Genomic DNA, 22,761 nt, shown 5'->3' with positions numbered 1-22,761 from the left:
GTAATTCAAAGAACGGTAACCCTTGAACAGTTCACAAATGGATGTCAGATTACAGAACTGGATATACTGTTGCTATAGCAAACTGCTTATTTAGTGTTCTAAAGCAGCTACCCCACATTATATGCTGCAGAGAAGTCTTTATTTCAACCACATTTAACTTTTTACAGGATATAATAATACCCTGCAAATTTCACACAGTGCCTGGAGCACTGCTGACTTTTGTTTGCTTCTCTGAAAACGCACTCAGTCAAAAAGACTGAACTGTGGTTCATGGGTGGGAATTCATCACTTCTTTATTTTAGCAGTTTGAATCCCCCATTAATGGTTTTGCACATTAGCAGCCAATCAAATAGTTTATATAAGGCTGAGAAGAAATGCTCTGCTATATTCACACAAAAAATAAACTCCAGTAAGAAGAAAATAAGCTTCTGTGCCATCAATCAAAATTAAGGGAATGCAAAATAAATAATAGCAACTGAAGAGAGAAGTATAATATAATGTTGCAATTGCATAAAGAAGCTGGAGAGAGAACCATAGGTTTTCTCTTTCTTTCCTTTTATGTTTTAATTTTAATTCCAGTGGAGTTAATACATAGTGTTATATTCATTTCAGGTGTACAATACAGTGATTCAGCACTTCCATATATTACTCAGTGCTCATTATAAGTGTACTCTTAATTCCTTACACCTAGTTCACCTATCCCCCCCCCCCCCGCCACCACCTCCTCTAACCATCTGTTAGAACTGTAAGTTTTCAAGTGAGAAAATAAGTGGAAAGATACCCTCAATATTAGGAAAGCAAAGATATACCATATAAAGGCCAGAGTCTTTAAGTGGAATATACTTAAATAATATGTTAAAAACACTCACTTCTGAATATATACACATTGCAAAAAATCTCTGTGAGGAGGAAATTAGGTAGACAAAGAAACCAGTATGACTCTTTAGTGCCCCGATGGACCTAGCATTGGAGACATCACAAACAGGGATGAAAAGAACAAAGAGCTAGGTATTATAGCACCAGCTCTGCTGGGTCACTAAAGCCACTGAGTAGAAGTCACTGAACAAAGTGCTTTTTGTTACTCAATAGAACGAGGCACGTATTAAAGTCCTTATTTTTTTGGACTAGGGAACTGCAGGTAAAAGGAGTGCAAACATCTTCATGCAGGTCTCAGAGCTAGAAAATGGTAACCAAGGTTCAAACTTAGGTTAGCTGTCTTATATATATATATTTTTTTTACATATTTGCATATTTATATATATAGTCTTCTCTTAGTAGGACTGAACTCACTGGACTGGAGAATATCCCTGCAAGTTATCAAATTCAATGTGTGTATGCAAAAGCGATAGAAGAATAGTCACATAACGAAGAACTAGAGAAAGTAACATGAATCTGGAAGAAAATGGTTTGAGTGGCAAATGACAATGTGAGAGAGAATGCTAGAATATGGAAACATTCTTTCTGTAGGAACCCCTCATGATTTTCTCTCAGATATGAAGGTACTAAGGTACCATTCAGTCACTTTGAGTTCTGTTTTACAGGTTTACTTAATTTTTAAATGAAGCAGATATCTTAACTGAGACTCCAGAAAACCCTTGAGACAAATCTTGAACCGATTTTTCTGAAAGGATGCAGAGAGATTTCTGAAACAATAGATCTTGGCAACATTCCATAAAGCACTGATGAAGACATGTTTTGTGAGCTATTTGGGGGGCAAATGGGAGAAGAATCCCAGAAGACCACATATCTAAGAACAAAACTTTGCTAAGCCAACCACTGAACTATTCAAATTTTATAAACAACATTTATGAAGATATGAAAGGCATGTACATCAATAGACTTGATACAAAGCTGGAGGGACAGCTCATTCTCTGGTTAAATAATATCTATAAATTGTTAAATCTAATGAAGGGAAATATAATTGGAATAAAGTCCTGAATTCAGTATTTTTAAAACACCACATAAGTGGGGTGCCTGGGTGGCTCAGTCAGTTGAGCGTCCGACTTCAGATCAGGTCATGATCTCACAGTCCGTGAGTTCAAGCCCCGTGTCAGGCTCTGTGCTGACAGTTCAGAGCCTGGAGCCTGCTTCGGATTCTGTGTCTCCCTCTCTCTTTGCCCCTCCCCTGCTCATGCTGTGTCTCTCTCTGTCTCTCAAAAATAAATATATGCTAAAAAATAAAAACACCACGTAAGTATAAATTTCCAGTAAAAGTTTTAGGAAATGTATTTAAAGATTTTAGCAGATTCAACACACAACAAGATGATATGAATGCTGAATAAGAGTGAATACAAACTTTTTACGCTGAGAGATATCTAGAATACACATTAAGGATAGTAATTGCATTGCTGAGCAGTTAATACATGAGGTATTGTGGCCACTTCTCCACAAAACACTTTAAAAGGATGAGAAATCAAACTACCTTCAGATGACAGTATCATGTCAGCATACAGATTGGTTGATGGCCTGGGGATACTTATTCCAGAGAAGAGAGGACTTTCTTCAAATGTGTAAGTAATTGCCATGGATAAATGGGAGTAAGTTCACCCTGCGTTAGGTTGTCATGCAGGTGGAGTTAGGAGACTCGGATTTGAGTTTAACATAGTGAAGAACTTTATAACAGCTAGATGAGTCCCATAATTGGAAAGTGTGTCTCATATCATAGGGAATTTCTTGGTACTGAGAGTTCAAGCACTGGATGACTGTGGAAGATCTTCTAAGAGGTGTGTGTACATTAGGCGGGAGATTGGAGGTGAGCTCTCTGGTGCACAGTTGCTCTTCTGGGTGCCCAATGTCTGCTGCCCCATTGAGCTAATGAAACTTCAATGTTTCTTTAGGTGACCCAACATTCTAAGCCCGCTGTCGGTGTATTTGCTTCTGATGTCCACTCTATTCCTACATTCCAGAGACAGAAGAAAAAACTCAAGCTAAGCCAAAGAGTGGATTTTATTTTTTTGCCACAACGACTGGTTTGGAGATAGAGGAGACATGACCTAAGTCAGACCAAAAAATATGCTAACAGACTCAATTTAAGGATTTTCTGTTGACTTGTCCAGGACACAGACTACGTCTTCTGTGAGACTAGTGTGATAATGTGATTCTGAAGCTGAAAGCAGGGACAGAGATAAATCAGGGTGCAGGAATGGAGCTAACCAGGAGAAAATTTGTTAAAAAATGGATCCTAGTGGGGCGCCTGGGTGGCACAGTCGGTTAAGCGTCCGACATCAGCCAGGTCACGATCTCGCGGTCCGTGAGTTCGAGCCCCGCGTCAGGCTCTGGGCTGATGGCTCAGAGCCTGGAGCCTGTTTCCAATTCTGTGTCTCCCTCTCTCTCTGCCCCTCCCCCGTTCATGCTCTGTCTCTCTCTGTCCCAAAAATAAATAAACGTTGAAAAAAAAAATTAAAAAAAAAAAATGGATCCTAGTGATGTCATCTGGATTACCATACCCTTGAAGTTTTCACTTATACAATCTAATCTATTTCTTCTTTTCCTAAGGTAGTTTGAGTTGTTTTTCTCTCTTAACTGAAAGAATTCCAAGTGATACAACTTCCAACTTTCCTTTCCACTCCATGTGGAAAACTTATTAATTGTACAAAGGAAACAACTTTTTAACACCTAAAAATAAGGGGTAAAACCCATGGTTTAGTTAAGTGGGTACGTGATGTGAGTCTTGCACAGTGGAACCAGAACCATAGCTGAGATAAATAAAAGAAAGGTCAGGAAGCAAGATTTGACAGGAGTCTGGATTTTAAGACTGAGACCCAGGAACAGCTGTTACTGAGGCAGGAGCTACCCACCTCCTGCTGGGACGCATTTAAACTTGAAAGAGCTCTAGCTGTGATGCCTCCCTAACACCAGGACAGACCGCAGGCTCTTAAACATTTCATTACATACTTCTGATAATAGGCATTTCTTATTGCAGCTAGAAGAAGCTTCTTAAAGTAGCCATATTGTAGTAAGAGATGGACAGGAAAGAAAATGGAAATCAAATACTGAAAGGGAGTGATGACCACCTTTCAGGAAGGAGGTCAAGTGGTTTATTATTAATTATTATTATTATTATTATTATTATTATTTCAGTTTGGTTGCCATGCTTATTTAGCATGGTTAAATAGAAGAGTAAGGGGTGATCAGGGAAATCAGGTAGAAATGAAGAGTAATACTACTTCTAAAAAAGTTGATATGATGATATCAAAGAGCTTTGGGTACTAAGTATTAAGTACGGATTATTAATATGAAGCATGCCTAATAGTTAAAGAATGATCACATCCTAAAAATTAGGGGACACAGAGTGCTTAGTTTTAGAGCAAGTCCTGACCTTAAGGAAACTACAATTTTGTGAACATGAGAACTATCAGGATGAGAAAAATTCCAAGGAAGATTAATACAGGATTTCTCACTCCTCTATTCAAACAGTGGTAGCAATAAGAATGCAATTTCCTCCCAATGTTTAATGTCCATTGTCTCTCACCAGTACATCATAAATTTTTCAGGAAGGTGCTGTCTTTTTCTTTTTACAATCCTTGGATATTTAATAAGGGAGAACAAAAACTATGTACTTTGCCTATTTTATATAATGCAGCTTATATATGAAGGATCGCTATGCATGACTGTTCAAAGAACGGAGCCTACAAATCCAAATCTATTTTTCTAAAAAAATAAAGAGTAATCCACTTCTAATTCTCTTCATGAATAATAAAGCAGACAGTGGTTAAAAGCAAAGAAGTACGTTCCAGAAGAGAATTTCCTTGCAACCATGACTGAAAAGGCTGCTAGAGGCCAATGGACACTACAAGAGAGACACAAGGAAAGACAGCTAACAAAATTCTTACACCTGAAAGATAAAGATGAATAAGAAAGAAGAAATAGAGATTTAATAAGTTAAACCAGCACATCTGCTCTGAAGAAGTCTTGCATTTTTAACAACACCCTTTTGTTGGTGCCATTTATCGGGATAAACACACCAGGGCTTTGGCACTGAAGCTGGAATCTATTTGCACATGATACTGGTTATCTAGATGAAAGCTAGATGCCAGGAAAAAGCAGTTCTTGAGTGAGGACTAACATATAAGTCACAGAAACTGTTCTTATGTGGCTCTTATTTCAGTGTTGTGTCATCGTCTCCCACCCCAAGCTGGCCTTTACTGATCCCTTCTCCTGTGAAACTGTTCCAGCCTCTGCTGTTTACTTGGAATGAGTATCACATTCAAATGGAGACTTGGACTTTATCCAATTTAGCTTTAGCCAGCTGAAACAGTATCAATGGGAGAAAATGATGCTGTAATTTTCTCCTCTGGTAAAATGTGGCTAGAAATCCATGCAGAAAATGTAGCAATATTCATTAAAACGAAGAATATGCTACAATGAATAGTAATAGTTTGCTTTTAAAAGCACTTGTTAAAATACCATTAGATGTTCAATAATGACTGAGACGATGTAACAGAGATGTATGAATACGAATATTGAGTTCGATTGCTTTGAACTCTGAAGTGATTCCTTTCTCAGATTGCATTTTCAAGTGTGACAACTGGAGAGGACAATTAAACAATAACCAAACTACCAATGTATTGTGAAATGCTGAATGAGTGCCATCTTTACCTGCACAAAGAAAAATACATACACGTTTGTGTGACAGAGCGGAGTTAGCACCAGCATAAGTATAATCAATATCTCTGAAATTAGAGGGAAAAAAATAACTGAACTATATATGTAGGCTCTCCGTTTTCCAAATGAGACCCTACAGCTATACACTTGAAAGGAGAAGATTCATTACAGTTAATTGTTAGTTTAAGATTCACCTTCGTATGCACATTTGTGATAAAATAAATGAATAAATGGATATTCATTACTCAGGAGAGTTAAGATAACCTGCTAGATTTGAGACCAACCTTTTAAAAATGTCATCATGTGAATGTGCTCACAATCCTATAAAACGCAATATTGCAAAGTGGGCAACTGGGCCGACCCTGGAGTCAGATGAAAAGGAAGTGAAGCTTGGTTTTGCCGTTTTCTAACTCAGAGACGTGGGGCAAAACACTTACCTCCTCTTGGTTTCATCTGGAAAATGTGAATGATGGTGATAACAGTGCCCAGCTGTTGTAAGGTGATTTAGGTAAACATTTAGAACAGTGACAGACCCACAGTAAACAATAAATGTTAGACATTTTTAGTCAACATCCTTCTAAGTAGATAGTGGAAGGTAGATAAAAGGTTGGAAAGAGAAACCCAAAGGAAAAGCAGGGGAATTAGTCCTCGTGTTATTCTTAAGTCTTTGGTGCTCATAAAAAGAGAAAATTTGAGTGATAAAGTTAATCTGTATGAAAATATGAAGGTCAAGCTACTATTTCTAAACATGTGGTGGCTAAACTGGTTCAACCATAATCTCCAGAAGGTTAATTGTTTTCACTGCTGTGCAGCAGTCTGATGGAAAAGGAGAGTCCAATGGTCTTAAAGTGGTTCTTTATGCAGCATGCACACGGAAATAAAGTGTTTTCTTGTAGTCAACTAGTAACTTTTCTTAGTTGATCATTTCTCAGGATGCACTTTCTTTGAAGTCTTGAAACGCCTCAGCAAATGTACTCTCTTAACTGCCTTTTAATATTATCCTCCTTAAGAATGTGAAGGTAAAAAAAAAAAAAAAAAAAAGAATGTGAAGGTGGCTTCAAGGACAAGGGAAGAAAATGGTAAGTAGGCAGAATCAGATTGTCATTGTCTTCTTTCCATCAACTAGTTTGTGAAACTACGTTAATTGTTTTAAAATGCCCAAGACTTCCTCTCCATTACTTATCAGAGTCATGCATTAAAAGGATAAATATGGTTTCCTCACAAAAATCAAGTTCACAAAGAACCTTGGTAGTTCCCTTACTATTACCCTAGTTTAACAAAAGGTGATGCATGCTATATTTATTTTCATTTACACCCTGAAGGAAAAATATTACTTACTTTCCATCCCAGACATGGTCACCTCTGTGGAAAATCACCAGGTTATTCTTAGGGTCCAGAGCCACCCCAGAGACCTGGCCTGGTAACAGGTATACTCCAGGCCAATCCAGTGATTCTTCGACATGGAAATCTATAAGATAAATACAGACATTTGGTGTAAAAAGGAAAGCCGTATAACCTCATGAAGATGCACAATGGTTATAAGAAACTCATGCAGTAATGTCACTAGACGCAAAGAAAAAAAAAAGTCAAGCCGTGCTCTAAATAAATAAACCACATGCACATGCCGAGGAGCTTCCTGGGCTATGAAATGAAGTGACTGTGAATTTGTTTGGGGACTGTATGCCCTCTTTTCCTCTTGATAACATGCCTATGAAAACAGCTTACCTGGAAGTCCTTATAGAGCAAATCTGAGACTACTTTCTTCTTGACATGATTCTTATTTAAAAATAGTATGTTTGGGAAATAAGACCACATGGATGGCATCATTTTAATACAGAGCTTACGTGTGAATCAATAGCAAGCATGGGCAGTAAGCCTGTGTGTGTGTGTGTGTGTGTGTGTGTGTGTGTGTGTGATCTGACTCCTGTGTAAATTCTAGATGTTCAATAGACACAAGACCCTGTAATAAACCATCACTAATTATATCATACAAGGAATCTATATAAGATACCAATCTCATTTCTCTGAATGTGAGGGTTCCTATAGCAATGGGAATGGAGGGACACTCTCTTTCATGGCTTGTATTTCACTGTTTCCTGACACAAGAGAAGGGAAACATAACAAACTCTGTGACTCTCAAGTTATTCTGATTTCTAATCAGAGTACCTTTATACTTAGAGAATACCTGCATTTATTTGTGTTAGGCCCTTTTATAAACATGCTTATGAATAAAGAGGTATGATGTATGAAGTAGCTGTACTGACTGAGGACATAAAGTTAGGAAGATACTGTGAAATCAACTGTATCAGTTCCATATTTCTTTCCCTCTCGAATACTTCAACAGAGATGCCGAGAGGTAGAAATGCAGCAATTCGAGTCTCATTTCTCCTTCCCATCCTCTGGAGGATGTGGCAACATGCAGTGAAATCCCTAGAGACAGGCATTAAAGACTGGAGGAAGAAAGGAAAGCACAGGGCTTGTAGGATCAGCTTATGAAAGCTTGAGAGCATGCTGGTGTGAGAATAAACACTTTTAAAGTAATTTTCTCAACTGTACTTAAGGAAATAGTACTGCTTCATTCAAAGTCTTTTTACCTCTGCACATTTAATTTTTTTCTTTAATAAAAATTAAGAAAACAGCGCAACTGAATGCCTAGGTCAGTTCTGCCTACAACTTCTGCAGAAGCATCTTCAAGTATTCGCTAAGTGTATTGTCTATGTAAGGCATTGCTAGATTCTGGGAATAAAACATGGCTTTTGGCCTTGAAGACCTCGTAGAATAAAATGAGAAAAACAGAAACCAAATACTTATGACACACTGTAGTGATGGAACACAGGAGAGGGTCCATAATCCTTCCTGGGGCTTGGCTGGGAGAGGGTAGGGTTAAGGTTAGACCTGGGAGATTTCCCAGAGAAATAAACACTTGTGTATGCACTTAAAGGTAAGTGAGGAGTTCAGTGAGTGCAGAAGCGAGCAGAGAATATTTTGGTCAGAAAGATCAAAAGCGAGGATGTTTACAATTGCAGAATGTTTTTCAAGATCTTTAAATAATCTGGAAAGGATACCTCTTGTGTCCAGGTGGGGCTAGGGGAGCGAAAGGCGGGATTAACAGACCTGGAGATCTAGTTTAGACTGGAAAATATATTGTATACCACATGACAGAGTATGGATTTAACAACGAATGAATGTCAGTCTGAGCTGTGGTGTCTTGATCTAATACGAAGATTAATTTTGAGGCATGCTGCAAGTATATTATTAGTATCAGTAAAGCACAGAGTTTGGAATAATTTACTTTTGAAATATATTAGGGCCCATGAGAATGTCATTCTCACTCACGTGTTTTGATACGCCTTCTTGAGTTGAAGAGAAGGGGGACAGAGTTACAGCTGGCACGCTTACATTTGCAAACAATTCTGGGCACAGCAGTGGATGTGAATGGGGCTGCTCAGATGAATAACATTCATCATCTATCACGTTTGTCATAATAGGAAAAAAGGATGCAAATTGCTGCTACAGGCGACTGGTAGCCACTGAAGGTTTCTAAGCATGGGGTGGCATGATTAAAACTGTGTTTTTGAAAGTGAAATCTGGAAGCAGTGGTATAAGCATGACAATTAGAGATGTCTAGATAGATCAACAGATGGATAAATCATCCCCCAAAGAAAATGTTTTCAATTATTTTAAAGTTCTCAGGTTGTATGTCATTCACTCCCATCTCCGTTACAGCTTGTCCATTTGGTGGTCATTGTTCTATGCTCATTCATCAGCTCCTGAAGAGTCCGGATGGTCTTCAAGGCAACCTTGAATCTCATGCTAACACAGATATTTAGCTGCTTTTCATCAGATTCTCAGTGCCCAGAACTACTGCACCCAGATGGAACTTCTTGAGGGCAGGGATCGTGTCGTATTCACTATTTGTTGTAAAGTCTTAACACAGCACCTGGCTGCCTGTTATGGCCTAATAAATACACTAAACAGAATGCTGTGGTCCAGTCTACTTATTTATGTTGTCAACCAGCACTTAAGCACCCTTATAATCTTATATTTCACTTGTACTACCTCTTTTTACTCCCCACACTGCTGAAGACGTTAAGAGACTCAATAAAAATGCTAATTGGCTAATCATTTTTATTAAAGAAAATAAACATATGTTTCCTAGAACATTTCTATTCAGTGGTTCATCCAGCAGGTACTGGAAGCTAGGTGCTCATGAAGGTCCAGAGATACTAATTCTGATTAAAAAAAATGCAGCGTCCAAAATAAACAAACCGGGACACATGTGAGTTTCATTAACTATTGGAAATACTGCACAATCAACTTTAAACTGGCTATGAATGACCCCAATTACCAATGACCTTAGATTGGTAAGCACTCAAAAGTCTGCTAAAAGCATTGACTGATAGGTTGTTAACAGCTTATTTTGTCACATATGAGAGTCCGTTTGGTTGGAAATTTTCAAGAAGGAAAAATAGTGTAAATAGAACATATTATTAAAATGTATAGGTTTGGTGAATTTTCAAAACAGTAAAGGTAATATGTAAGGAAATATATAAGAAGAAATATATACACTGTGAGTACTGAGTCAATGCAAAGGAGAACTACTTTGTGCATGGCAAAATTTTTAGAGAGGTTATATTATTTAAAATTTCATTTAAAAATACCATCACACACTTTTAAGATTACCAACCCAAGACCTCAACATTTTTAGGATCTAGGTCTCCAGGTTAACTAGAAATTGTAAAATAGTTACAGAAAAACTGAGTTCATGTCTCCTCTGTGAACATTAGCTCAGTTAATTGATGTTTTTGCTTCCAGTGTCACCATCTTTTTCATTATTAGGTGGTTAAAAGCTGTTCCCTTTAAGATTAGATGATCAGATTCAAAGCAGTCTTTTGGGACTAGTGGTCTAGGTATATGGATGGAGTCAATAACATGTTTCTCCAATCCCTACATGAGAGTCATAGCATGTCAGAACAGTACTGGGTCATCCCAGGTCGTTTTCTCACTTCACAGGAAAGGAACTGTGGGCTTGGGCCAGACTTTAGTTGTCAATGTCAAGATTGATTATTTTCTAAACCCCAATTAAGAACTATTTCAAATCCTTATTAAAGAAATTATATGATAAAATATATTTGGGTTCTAACTTAAACCTAACTTTTTCAATCATGGAGAAGTTAAAAATTAAGAATTCAGATTTTTCTTAGCTTTCATTTAAGAGGCGATTCAGTATATGACTAATGTTGTAGCCTTTCAGTTTTAATTTGAAAATTAATACAAATTTCTTACGCATGACATTTGGCAAGCCATTCCCAACTCTGTCAGCTGCTCTAAATTCAGATGTCAAATAATAGGATTATTTCAGAGGAATTCTTGCACTCATTATAAAGGTCAATGTGCAGCCTCATATTCTATATATTTAGAAAAAAAGTTAACGACCTTCAGAAAAAAATAAACATTACTATTAAAATTATATCAATAAATCACTAAGAATTAATGAATTATACCTTTCCAAGAAAGAGATTAATGTAGTGATCAATGCTACTTTCATATGAAATTATTAATATGCATTTAAAAGGGCATTCATTTATCTGTGTTACAGAAGAAATGACAGAATTAAGTAAAGTTAAGAAAAAAATCTAATTTTAAACCCAGAGCTGTGACTTCAGTGTTACGTAATTAAAAGATTAGTTTTAGTGAAATCACTAGATGACTTCAACAAGAACAAAATGTAATGGCTGCTTTTTCTACATTTGGGAATTCTCATCTAGTGAAGAAAGGTGACTTATTTTGGGCAGAGACTGTTACTCATCAGAAGTGCCGGCCATAGCGATAATTAACTGAAAACAGATGAGAAATATTTATAACCAAGTCAGAAAGAAAACAAGGATTAACTTACAGTGTTTCATTTAATGAGGATGAAGTGAGGAAGAGAATTTAGACATAGGGGCCAAAAGCATTAGCAGAATTTCTTTTCTTTTTAAAATTTAATTGCAAATGAGATCTTCGACTTGGTCAAAACGTTTGGATGCTGACTGAGAAAGTATGATCAAAAGTAATCTACACCAAGAGTTACTACAAGTGTAGATGAGATGACGGGATGATTGGAAAAAAAACCTGTCATCATGCTTCCCTCCTGCATGCCTGCCTTCCTATCTCTCTCTCTCTCTCTCTCTCTCTCTCTCTCTTATCTATCTATCTATCTATCTATCTATCTATCATTTTATATTATTGTGAGGCAGAATAACAAAGTGATTAAAACCAAGACTTGAGCAAATCTTGGTTCCTTCAGCTATGGCACTTTAGGCACATGACTTAACCTTTCTGTGCCTGTTTCTTCCTCTCTAAAAGGGTTTATAAATAGGGTTGTTATGGGGATTAAATAAGTTAATGCACCTAAAACACTTAGCCTGGCTCACAGTGAGGGCTATGTATATGTTTGTCTTTATTAGTCTCCTTCCCTCCAGGGATGAAATTTAAGCCAACTGAATGCCTTATTTTACCTGGTAATTCTATAAGATGTGAACCTAGAGGTAAGCATATGACTGAAATATAGACTCTGAGTTGATTAAGAGTCTGTGAATACTTTGATAAGCATCACACACATGCAGATATTATTTTCTGTTCACAGGTATACAATATATGCTGAACCAGGCTTCCATATGCTAGCAAATAGCATTCCAATCAAATCTGCCACTGAGAATATAGTTTTAGATTTATTTTTCAGTGAGTGTGGTTTCCAGAAGGCCACTAGAATAAAGACTAGGATTTTGTTCCTATCCTACGAATATTGTCTCAATATAAATATCAAATTAACGGTAAAAAAACAAATGACGTTAGGTGTAAAAAAGAGTGTATTTGCTTCTCAGTTTACCTAGTCGAGTATTTCCACACTGTACATCATGTATCACAGGAAAACGTCAAGGCAGGTCAATGTAAGTGATCAGAGATTTGAGAGCCACACACTGCCATTACGACAGAACACTGCCAAGTCATTTTCTGAATTTATCAAATTAGAGTGCCAAATTTTACAGCTTTCCTACACTTTCCAAGAAAATTCTCTCATGGGTGCTGCTTAAGTTATAGTAATTAACATTTACTCCTATTGCTTTGGTGTTTAAAATTTTGAAATCCTAATCCGACATGATGTTAACGGTGGCAATTATAATCATATGTATTGTTAATGTATTACAACATTTATTTAATACTTTGTGTGTGCCAGAAACTGTTCAAAGCCCTTTCCATGCATTACCTGGCATACATGGAAGTATTATTTGACCCTCACTAAAACCCTATGAGGACTGTACTGTTATCATCCTCATTTTTACAGATGAGAAAACTAAAGCCCAGAGAATTTCTTTTCTAATTTTTCCTACGGACCACATAATAAGTGGTGTAGTTAGGATTCAAAGCCAGGAAGTCAGGCTCCAGAGTCTGAAGTGATCCACAGCATACAACCTCCGTGGAATGGTTTTCAGATTTCATTTTGGCCAAATGCAGAACTGTTCTGGGGTGAGCTGAATCGTGTGCGCGCAGTGCACGCATGTGTGTGTTGTCTGCATGCATGTGTGTACGTTGTGTGGAGACTGCAGCTATAGCTTCCTATGTGAGGCACGTCCTTTCCAACAATAGTTGCAAAACCTCTGTGCTAGTCTAGCTGCACCTGTCCGGGAAATTTCCCTGTTTCTAATGTTATTCTCACAACTGTTGGGACAAGAGTTTTCAGAACAGACTCACCACAGGTCATGAAGACAAGACTTAGAAAGAGGTGCTATTTGTGGATATTTGTGCTCTTAGAGACACGCTGAAGACACAACACTTAACCATCTTGTTCTCGGGAATGCTAAAGGCTTCATAGCAAAGATGGAAAATGTCATTCTGGTTGTGCTCTTCATGCAGCTGTGTCCAATGATGCTCATCCCATTATGAGGTGGGGATTCAAGTTTAAAGGCAGCTGCCAAGGTATGGAACTAAGCGGAATTCAGACAAATCTAAAAGTCCACAAAATGGTGTTTTTGAAACCATGAGGTAGTTCTGGGCCTACCACACATAGTCACATCCAGATTTTTGAGCCGATCCAATAATTTCACCTGTGACCTCTCAAATCAGCTGGATGGGATACATTACTGTATTGTAGTTCCAAAGTATGGTCCAGTCAATGAAATCCAAAGTGCTGTGTCATAAAATGCTCCTCTATTGGATTGTGCTAGTGCCATGAACTGTGGACATTAGAACAGAGTCCTGAGTGGAAGCCTCCAGCTTGTCAGCAGTGATGGCCCAGAGCTCCAGGGAGGCATATCTGAACTGGGCGAACAAGTTAGCTCAGTGTTTTGAGCAAGACTGTAATGAAGTGTAAAGAACTAGGAAGTGTACATTCTAGTTTTAAATTCAGTTATATAGTCCAAGTTTTAAATTCAGACTGTGTGACCTCACTGAAATGGGTTAACTTCTCTAGGCTTCAGTTTCTTCATTTAAAAATTAAAATAGGTCTCAAAGCCATCTGAAATGAGTAGGAGCTATAACATTAAGCAACACCATAGCCTCGCATTTTTGTTTGAGTAATAATCTCATATGAAAAACTACCTTCTTCTTTGAAGGTAATATAATTCCTTACAGCAAATTAGGCATTTAGGGAGACAGTTAGTTCCTCCAGACTATTATAGGGTCCCCTTCTCAGCTTTGTCTGAAGTAAAGAAAAGGCTATGAGAACAACAATGGGAGATTATCCATCAAATTTATCCCCCTTGCTCATACCCTGGGAAATATACATGAATTAGACTACTAATGTATTTTATCAGGGTGTTACATGCTAATAATGCCTACTTTCTTTTTTTGCAAATGGAAGTTTCCTGAGGATAGGGCATTCTCTGGCTTATACAAAGGAATGAAACATTTTCAATTAAGGTTAGGTTTTATATTGTGCTGTAAACAGTGACAGAAGGGTGAAAAGAAAAAGACTTTCAGAAATAGCTTACCTAAATATGAATTTTGCTATTTTACATTTAACGTTTAAAAGGTTTTTGAATCAGAGTAGTGAAATAACACTAAAATAAATCATTGCAGAAAGGAAACACAGGCACATTTTCTTTCTATAATGAGGATTTGTGCTGTATGTTTCTATGACTCATCATTTTATTTAATTCAGTGACGTTTACCCACATATTTTAAATGAAAGGAAATTTCCTGACCCAGATCCTGCAGCAACATTTTACTCCTGGATACTGCCATTTTGACCACCCTATAAGGTATGAGATCTGGCAAGTAAATGTATTTGGGGTATTTTAAATATTTCTTTCTTAGAAAAGCTAACTAGGTTTTAGGAATACAATGCCTTAAGTCAAACTACGATTTTTACATGCATACTTATGATACCTATAGGTAAATTATAAGAACCACAATATTATTTCAAATCCAAGGTAACAAAGAGAAGTCATGGGATAAAATATATTGCAACTCTAACATTTCGCACTTGAATAGAATTGTACTCTTGCCAAAGAAGCCCTTCAGCCTTTTATATTTTCATGTCGTATGGGTTACCATTTGCTGTCCTTAATATAGAGGTTCAGAAAGACACTCAAGTCTGTCTATGAAATGGATAGTGATGTGATAAACTGCAGATTTTCTAGGCACCACCCTTGGAAATGTCAATTCAGTTGTTCTTAGGTAGTATTCAGGAGTCTAGATTTTTCATAAGCACCTTAGGTGAGGTGATTCTAATGCAGTGGAGTCTAGGAAACCGTCTTGAGAAATAGTTTTATTAGATAAATTTAGGAGTTAGAGCAGGGCTGACTCTGTTTAAGTATGAAGATGTAAAAAACTGGGTCCCAGTACACCCCATAGAAAGTATTAGACCAGACCCAATGGACAGTGCTTGAAACTTCTGTGTGAGCAAAAGGCACCACAGGCTAACTTTTTTTCAATTATAAATAAAAATCAGCTGGGTGTTGAATAATTTATGGCTTACTGCAAAGCTGTATTTGAAAACACCAAGCTGGCAGCCTGAGCCATTCCAGCCCACGCATGGACAGCTGCCATGCACCCATATCTGTTACTTTTTTGGAGATTATCTCCACATGGTGTATTATCTGGCTTTCCACATTAGCAAGTAACATGAAACACAATCAATATGAAAGAGGCCACAATACAATTAAAGACAAAGATGAGGCATCCATAGCTTGCTGGTACAGAAACCTGAAGGGAATAAGGTATTGTCCTCTAATTATGGAAGCCATAACCAGAGGAATCCTGGTTAGAAATAAAGATAAATCTGATAGTTTCTGAGTTGCTGGAGGTCCCCTCAGGAAAGAAAAAAAAAACTAAACTAAATTTTCAATTAAGATAGTAATTGATCATGGAACTTAAGAAATCAAAATCATAAAAATGGTTATATTTTACAAGTCAATTGGAAAAGAATGCTGGGAAATAGAAGATTCCTTTGAGAGGACCTTAATTACCTTAAAAGACGGTAGCATTTAAGCATTTCATACACTGAGACTTTACAGATCAGGTGTTGAATTTTCAGTTTCTTTCCATTGAGAAAAATAGAGAATACTGATTTGGTAAGAATTTGTTATGCTGAATTTCATGTGCCACTCTCCGAAACACGATCTAGATATTTTTGGTGCCGGTAATTCTGGCTCATCAACTGAACGGAAGCTGAATTTATGAAGTATTGGACCAAAACAAAAATAAAACCTCAAACAAAGGTGGTATCTGATAACCCAAATCATAGTAATGTTTTTTTCTGATGAGTTTTTTTTTTATCGATAAGTATTTTCACCCATTCATTTTTATTCCCTTCAGATTTTGCTAATGTGGATTGTAGCATTTCATAGTTTGTTCTTTAAAAGAAGCCCTAAACGCACCTCCTGTGTGTTCGGGTTCCCAGGTGCCTTCACCAGGTAGGGGCTGCTGTAATGACAAAACTCTGCTTTCTGCTGGCCTCAAAGTAGACTCTAGTCTGTGGAATTTGTGAATTCTGTCTCTGACAAGAATAGCATTGCCCCTCTCCTCGTGCTCTGCACTCTCTCTGGCATCAGATCGACCAACATCCTTCTTTTGGACTACATTTGCAATCTCAGCTACCAGGTCTGACTCTGATTCTGCCTTTTCTGTAGGATTATATTTATGCACATGAACAACATCTTCCCTTTCTCCTAGCAGCTTGGAAAGTAGTGAATAGAAATCACCTGTGGAAAAAAGAGAAGAGAGAAGGGGTGGAGGGTTGATAAGATTGCAAAATTTACAAAATTTTGTGCCTTAAAAATACCATCGCCTGATTCATCATAATAAGTGAGAGAGAAGGTTGTTCTAAGATGTTTAAGCATCAGGGGAAAAAGGATGATTTTCCAGAACAATGAAAAAAATAATAGGCTTCACATTTCATTTTATATACCACCTATGTCGTTCTATTATCTCAGGAGCCAATAACACCAGATAACCTCTATTTGCATATCAGTGGAAACAAAACGATGTGCATGTGATTGCATGGCATGTTTCAGTAAATGGTTTTCACAGTAGAGTCGGGTTGATTTGGAAGTTACAGTTCATCAGATTTCTAAAAATATGATCAACAGCTACATCAGAAAAGAGCTACCTTCAAGGAAAACCCTTTGAAGTTGTCTTTAAAAGCCTATTAAAGTATAATGCACAAGAAATTAAAGGTATATTTTTTCAGCATATGCTATAAAACACAAGAAACGTAACAGATATGCATTTCTTTGGCAAGCAAAACACCCATGTTTTGTTATTATTATTTTGTTAGCAGTGCTACTGTGTGTAGCTCCAGTTGTTCATTTTAGACAAGAAATGAACAAGTTCCAGAAAAATAATTTTGTGAAAAAAGAATACCTCAAATCAGTTTCAAACAAAAAAGATTTTAACAAACTAATATCATTGGAATGGTTCATCACGATGTATTTCATGCCTTTCTGTACTAAAAAGTAAACTTGGATGTGATCATCTGATATCACGAAGACAATATTATTTATAAAACATTATGAGAGATATAAAATATGACTATGGAAAGTTCACAAAGCATTTTAATCCTTATCATTTACATCTATGGCTTTAAATCCATTTACATCAACTATGTGAATCGGAAACATGTCTATGTTCTTGATAGAAACAAATCTGCTCTTCTAAGCCAAACCCCAAGGTTGAACAAACACTCAGTTCTTTTCCCTCACCCTATTCTAAGGGCTGCTAATGAAATTAGTTATGACCGTGGAGTCTTATTGCTTAAGTTTTAATTACATTTACAGCATGATCAGTTAACATTTACAAAATCTTTTTTATGACCAGTAGGAAATGAAAATGATAACCGGTTTTGCTATGATGCATTCCACTAAAGAATATATTATTAAAAAATTGGTGCAAGGGGACAAGAAGTCTTTCCAAAATGACGCTAAGAGATCCTGTCATGTTTACAAATAGTCTTGGCTTAATGACTCAAAGCTTTCAATTCTTTCCCATGAAAGCGGCTTATCCCAGGTGAAATCTTCAATCAAAAAATAATTACCAAGTAATAGGGCCAATCTCAGTAAAATGAACAAAGCAAATTACAACTCAACCAAATCTGTTAAGCCACAGTGGCATTTTGCCTCACAGGGAAGAAATTAATTCATTACTGTTAAATTCACCTGCCCTCACACTAAATACAAATAGTTTAATGTGCTGTTGTCCAATGAAACATTTACATGGAAAATAAAACACAAGATTATTTCAGGAATGAGTAAAAACCAGAATTTTAAAACTTGAATCCATGTCATTAGTCTAATATTGATGGAGGAACACAGACTTGCAACTACGCATGGTTCTTCAGGTTTGTCAGTAAAAATCTAAAAGCAGTGATAAAATATCAAATGCACAGCACTCCAGTTCCTTTGAAATTATCATTTACAGTTATCATTGGGTGAGGAAAGTAAACCTTTAGCAATGTATTAGGCTTCGCTGCAAACAGATTGCACTGGCCTTATGAAAATGAAATTTAGGGCTGCATCTCATTTATAGAGATGACATGTGAGAGAGAGAGAGAGAGAGAGAGAGAGAGAGAGAGACCACTAGATGGCTATCTCTTACACTCTTACGCACAAACTAGAGAGTTTTTCTTTTGCTTCTGGGGTAGTGGAAATATGGAATCCTCAGATGTTAAATATTTTTCTGTGCCAGGTATATCTAACCTTGAGTGCAGTGGATGGAGTAGAAAATTAATGGAGCAAGTTGTGGGGTCTCTACCCCAATCTCATTTCTCAATATTCCTTTCTTTCTCCTCAGTTTATGTTACACACATATTGGACTTCCCCTTCCTTCAATGTCACTCTACAATGTTGTTTCTTCTTCCTGGGACAATTGCTCCCCAGTAACCAACTAGCTCCTAAGCCTTCAGATCCTACTGAGGTGTTACTTATATCCAAGAAGCCTTCCTTGACTATCAAATTAGGGGTCTTAGCTATGTGCACATATGGCCCACAGGTCTTTCACTGTATTGTTACTGCCCGGTGTCTGGGGTATACTGCACACTCTTATTTGAATCCAACCCTGACGCTTAGTAGCTATTTTGTGCCTTAACATTATATAGACAATGACCACTACCTTTAAGAATTCTTTGGTGGATTTAAAGAAGTTAATGTACAAGGCCCAGTTCGGTGTATATCATAAAGGAGGTATCACTAAATTGTAGCTAATTACTAGCAAAAAAGACATAAATTCCAGTTGTAACATGCACATGCATCTGTTTCCATCTATTGTTTACCTAAACTTAAAAAAAAAAATCAGTTCTTATCTCATATACAGGTATTGGGATTTTCCTAACAGAAAAAAAAAAGGTCTCTTTAACTTTACAGCCCTATATTTTCTCAAGTCACTATGGCTGTTGTAGTGATTTGCCTCCTCGCTTTGCCAAAGTAAATTGTATTTGCGCTTTCTCTCTTTTTTCTTAAGTCTGTTTTTGGAGAAAGAACTATCCCTACTCCAATGTTCTGGATGCCAGCCCTCTCACTACCCTCTGGAGCCTCTCCTATTTGCTTTCTTTTCTTTTCCTAATTCAGCTTCTTTGCCAAAGGCTTGACTCAGGATAAAAGCACACTCAGTCTGCATTTACCTTGAGTGGGTCATGGAAGCAAGGGAGACCCTCCTCTGACACAGTCTATCTTTCAGACTTTTCTGCCTTCCCTTTTCCTTTTACAAGCTCCAACATGGCCTAACAGTGTTTTCTGTGATAATGGAAATACCCTGTTCCTGTGCTGCCCAACATGACGCCACTAGACACGTGGGGCTACTGAGAACTTGTAATGTGGCTAATGTGACTGAGGAGTTTAGTTTTTAATTTTACTTTTAATTAATTTATACCCCAATTTAAATAACCACATGTGGCTAGCGTCTACCATATTGGACCGTGCAAGGCTACTTCATCCTTGCTCACAACATCCTCTCTCCTTCCCAAGCCAAAGGCATCTGATTCCACTTCTTCATTCATCCCTGTATGACTTCCACATGAGTTGCTCAAGAGCTCTGAGTTGCCACAGCCATCTTAACCTATCAGCGGCATGTAGCACTGCTGAAAGTCCCTTCAGAAACTCTCTGCTTATAACATTGTTCTTTCTAGATCTCCTCTACCTGTCACCTTTGCTTTCTCATATTCCTCTGCCCAACATATGAAAATGTTTTCTGAGGTCTGTCCCTGGCATCCTTTCTCTCCGCTGGCTAAGGCCTCTTCCTGCTGAGAAATATCAGCCATTCACAAGGCTTAAGTTGCTGCCTCCAGACAAATGACCCTCATATCTGGAGCTCTCCTAATACCAAATTGATTTATAAAACCACCCTGTGGAAATTTCCACCTAGATGTCTGTTTCATAGGAATTTTGAACTCAACCTGTCCTAAACTGAGCTCTTAATCTCCTCCCCATACTTTATCTTTTTATAGTATCTGTCTTGATGATGAAGCATGTTTTGGGTCCATCAATCCAGAAAACTGGATTCGTCCCTCTCTCACCAGTGAATCAACTGATTCATCAATGCTGATGTGTCAACATCATTTTTTTCCCTCCCTACCACCAGAACTCATTTGGGATTCTTATCATCTGATTGGCGTGCTTAAAGACTCTTCCCCTCCTTCCTCAGAATGGATTTTCATCCCTGCCTTCAACGTCAAAATCTGTCTGTAATGGTATTAAAGCTGTTCTACCTCTGTGGAACTGACTTCTGATTCTTGGTAGCCTGCTTCCCTGGACACTCCTTGCTTATGCCCCACCTTTTTCTCGGCTCTGTCAATCTATATACTTCTCAGGGGTATTCTCTAATTTTATTCTGGCTCCCACTGCTAAGATGACCATATAATTTCTTTCCCAAACTGGGACATATTTGAGAAGAAAAAGGGTAATGGTAAAATTTATACTAGGTATAAAATGGGACAACTCTGGAAAAACGGGGATGTACAGTTACCCTACCTATTGTTGACAGAGATAAGAGGATAAACAAGTACTTTATAAACTGCACATGACAACAGTAATAGCTAAATTTTTTTGTGAGCTTTGCATTACCTAGTTGCTTTGCTGAGTTGCTGTATATGATTTAACACATTTCATCTCTACAAAATACTTACTGTCTTCAGTTGAGATGAGGAAATCAACGGTACAGTACAAACCTGCACATCTGGTAGGAAGTTGAACTGGGATTTGAAGGAGCAACCTGTATTAAGGGCACACCTTCTAACTGATGACTATACTGGATCCAGGCTCCACTTTTTTTTTTTTTTCCCTATAGTGGCTAATAAACTCCTGTGAATTTACCTCAGACCTGTCAATCTTACTATATTTGTTTTCCTATTTAAATGAACTGTCTTCTGAGCTTTGTGCCGGGTGTGCTCTTTAACTGAACAAGTTTCTTTTTGTCCTTTGCTGGCCTGCCTTCTCCATATCATAACATAAGATGCTTGTAAACTAGTTAATACCTCCATACCATAGTGATTTGACAAAGCTGGCCTAAAGAATAATGACCGGCTACCTTTGGTTTGAAAAAGTAGGAGGGTTTGCTGTTCTCTTCAATAGTTTTCACTTCCCACTTCTAATATACCTTATGTGTAGTATGATCAAACTCTATAAGATTTTCTTAAAAAAAATGGTACATTTAAACTATCTGAGAAGGGACAAGTGGCAAGGGATAAATGTGATTTTTTATGGAAACATTAAAAATCTCTCATTTCTTACACTTACATTTTCCAGTGATTAGTACTATTCCTATCACAGCAGCTACCCAGTAAATTATTATGGGATGAATAATAATTGTTAAAAATGTCACCCTTTGCCTCTGCATCAGTAGAAATAAAAATATTTCTTTGATGATTTTAGGCTGCAGTGAGTCCATTTATTTTTTTCTCACTCAAACTTTGATTCTTATAGAATGCACAAATGTTCTAGTTCTTTTATGTAATTTGGCTGAGCGGGTCTGGATTTGGAAAACATAACTGTGCTAGCAGCTAATGTGCCAGGAAAAAGTACACAGCATAGTAGAAGAAAATCTAAAACACTACCAATTAAACTCCCAATGTGTTAAGTTGTATGCTTGCATTAACTACTTCATGACTCAGTGGGCCTTTTTTCTTTAGTAGGGACCATTCACATTCCCTGCCATCAACATGAAAACTTTTCTGGCTTACCTTCAGGAATATAGTGATATCAAAATGAAATAGAAACATACATTGAAAAATTGCCCCATCAGTTTTTTTTTTTTAAATAAAATGCTTTAAAATTATTGGAAAAAAAATAAGTATCTCTACTTTTAGACAGTGTAAAAAATCTTTAAGAATATATTTTTTTAAAGTTTATTTATTTATTTTTGAGAAAGAATCCCAAGCAGGCTCCAAATTGCTGTTGGCACAAAGCCCAACATGGGACTTGATCTCTTGACGTGAGATCATGACGTGAGTGGAAACCGAGAGTCAGCCACTTAACCAAGTGAGCCACCCAGGCGCTCCTAGACAGCAAAAAATCTTAATTGTGGAAGCATTTAAAAAAATAATCAGAAACATTGTGGTAATCTTCAGACTATGAAGTCCTATTTCCCATACACACCACTAGTCCTTTATTACCCAAACCAAACAACTCTCATTATTGCTCTGTCATTTCTATGGTACATGGAAAGTAAATAGGATGTTCATCAGCG

General features: G+C 37.3%; 1 protein-coding gene across 19 annotated transcripts in view; it reads right to left on the bottom strand.

Moving 5' to 3' along the window:
* The window catches only part of PAM (peptidylglycine alpha-amidating monooxygenase), a 157,935-nt gene that overhangs the window by 36,627 nt on the left and 98,547 nt on the right, over positions 1 to 22,761 (bottom strand). For 13 of the 19 annotated variants that reach the window (XM_047089912.1, XM_047089920.1, XM_047089897.1 and 10 more), the window contains exons 14-15: positions 16,467 to 16,790; positions 6,943 to 7,072 (exon numbers count right to left, since the gene is read on the bottom strand). In XM_047089912.1, coding sequence (XP_046945868.1) covers positions 6,943 to 7,072; positions 16,467 to 16,790 — 454 coding nt within the window. The remainder of the gene's footprint in view (positions 1 to 6,942; positions 7,073 to 16,466; positions 16,791 to 22,761) is intronic. The other 6 variants (XM_047089848.1, XM_047089856.1, XM_047089865.1 and 3 more) reach the window with 1 other exon arrangement.

The sequence above is a fragment of the Lynx rufus genome, unplaced genomic scaffold, assembly GCF_022079265.1.
Source record: "Lynx rufus isolate CCGP_SWC_20201006 ecotype Redwood Valley unplaced genomic scaffold, mLynRuf1.p SCAF_1, whole genome shotgun sequence".
NCBI lineage: Eukaryota > Metazoa > Chordata > Mammalia > Carnivora > Felidae > Lynx > Lynx rufus.
Note: the sequence above shows the minus strand (reverse complement) of the source record. Positions and strands in the feature narration are given on the sequence as shown.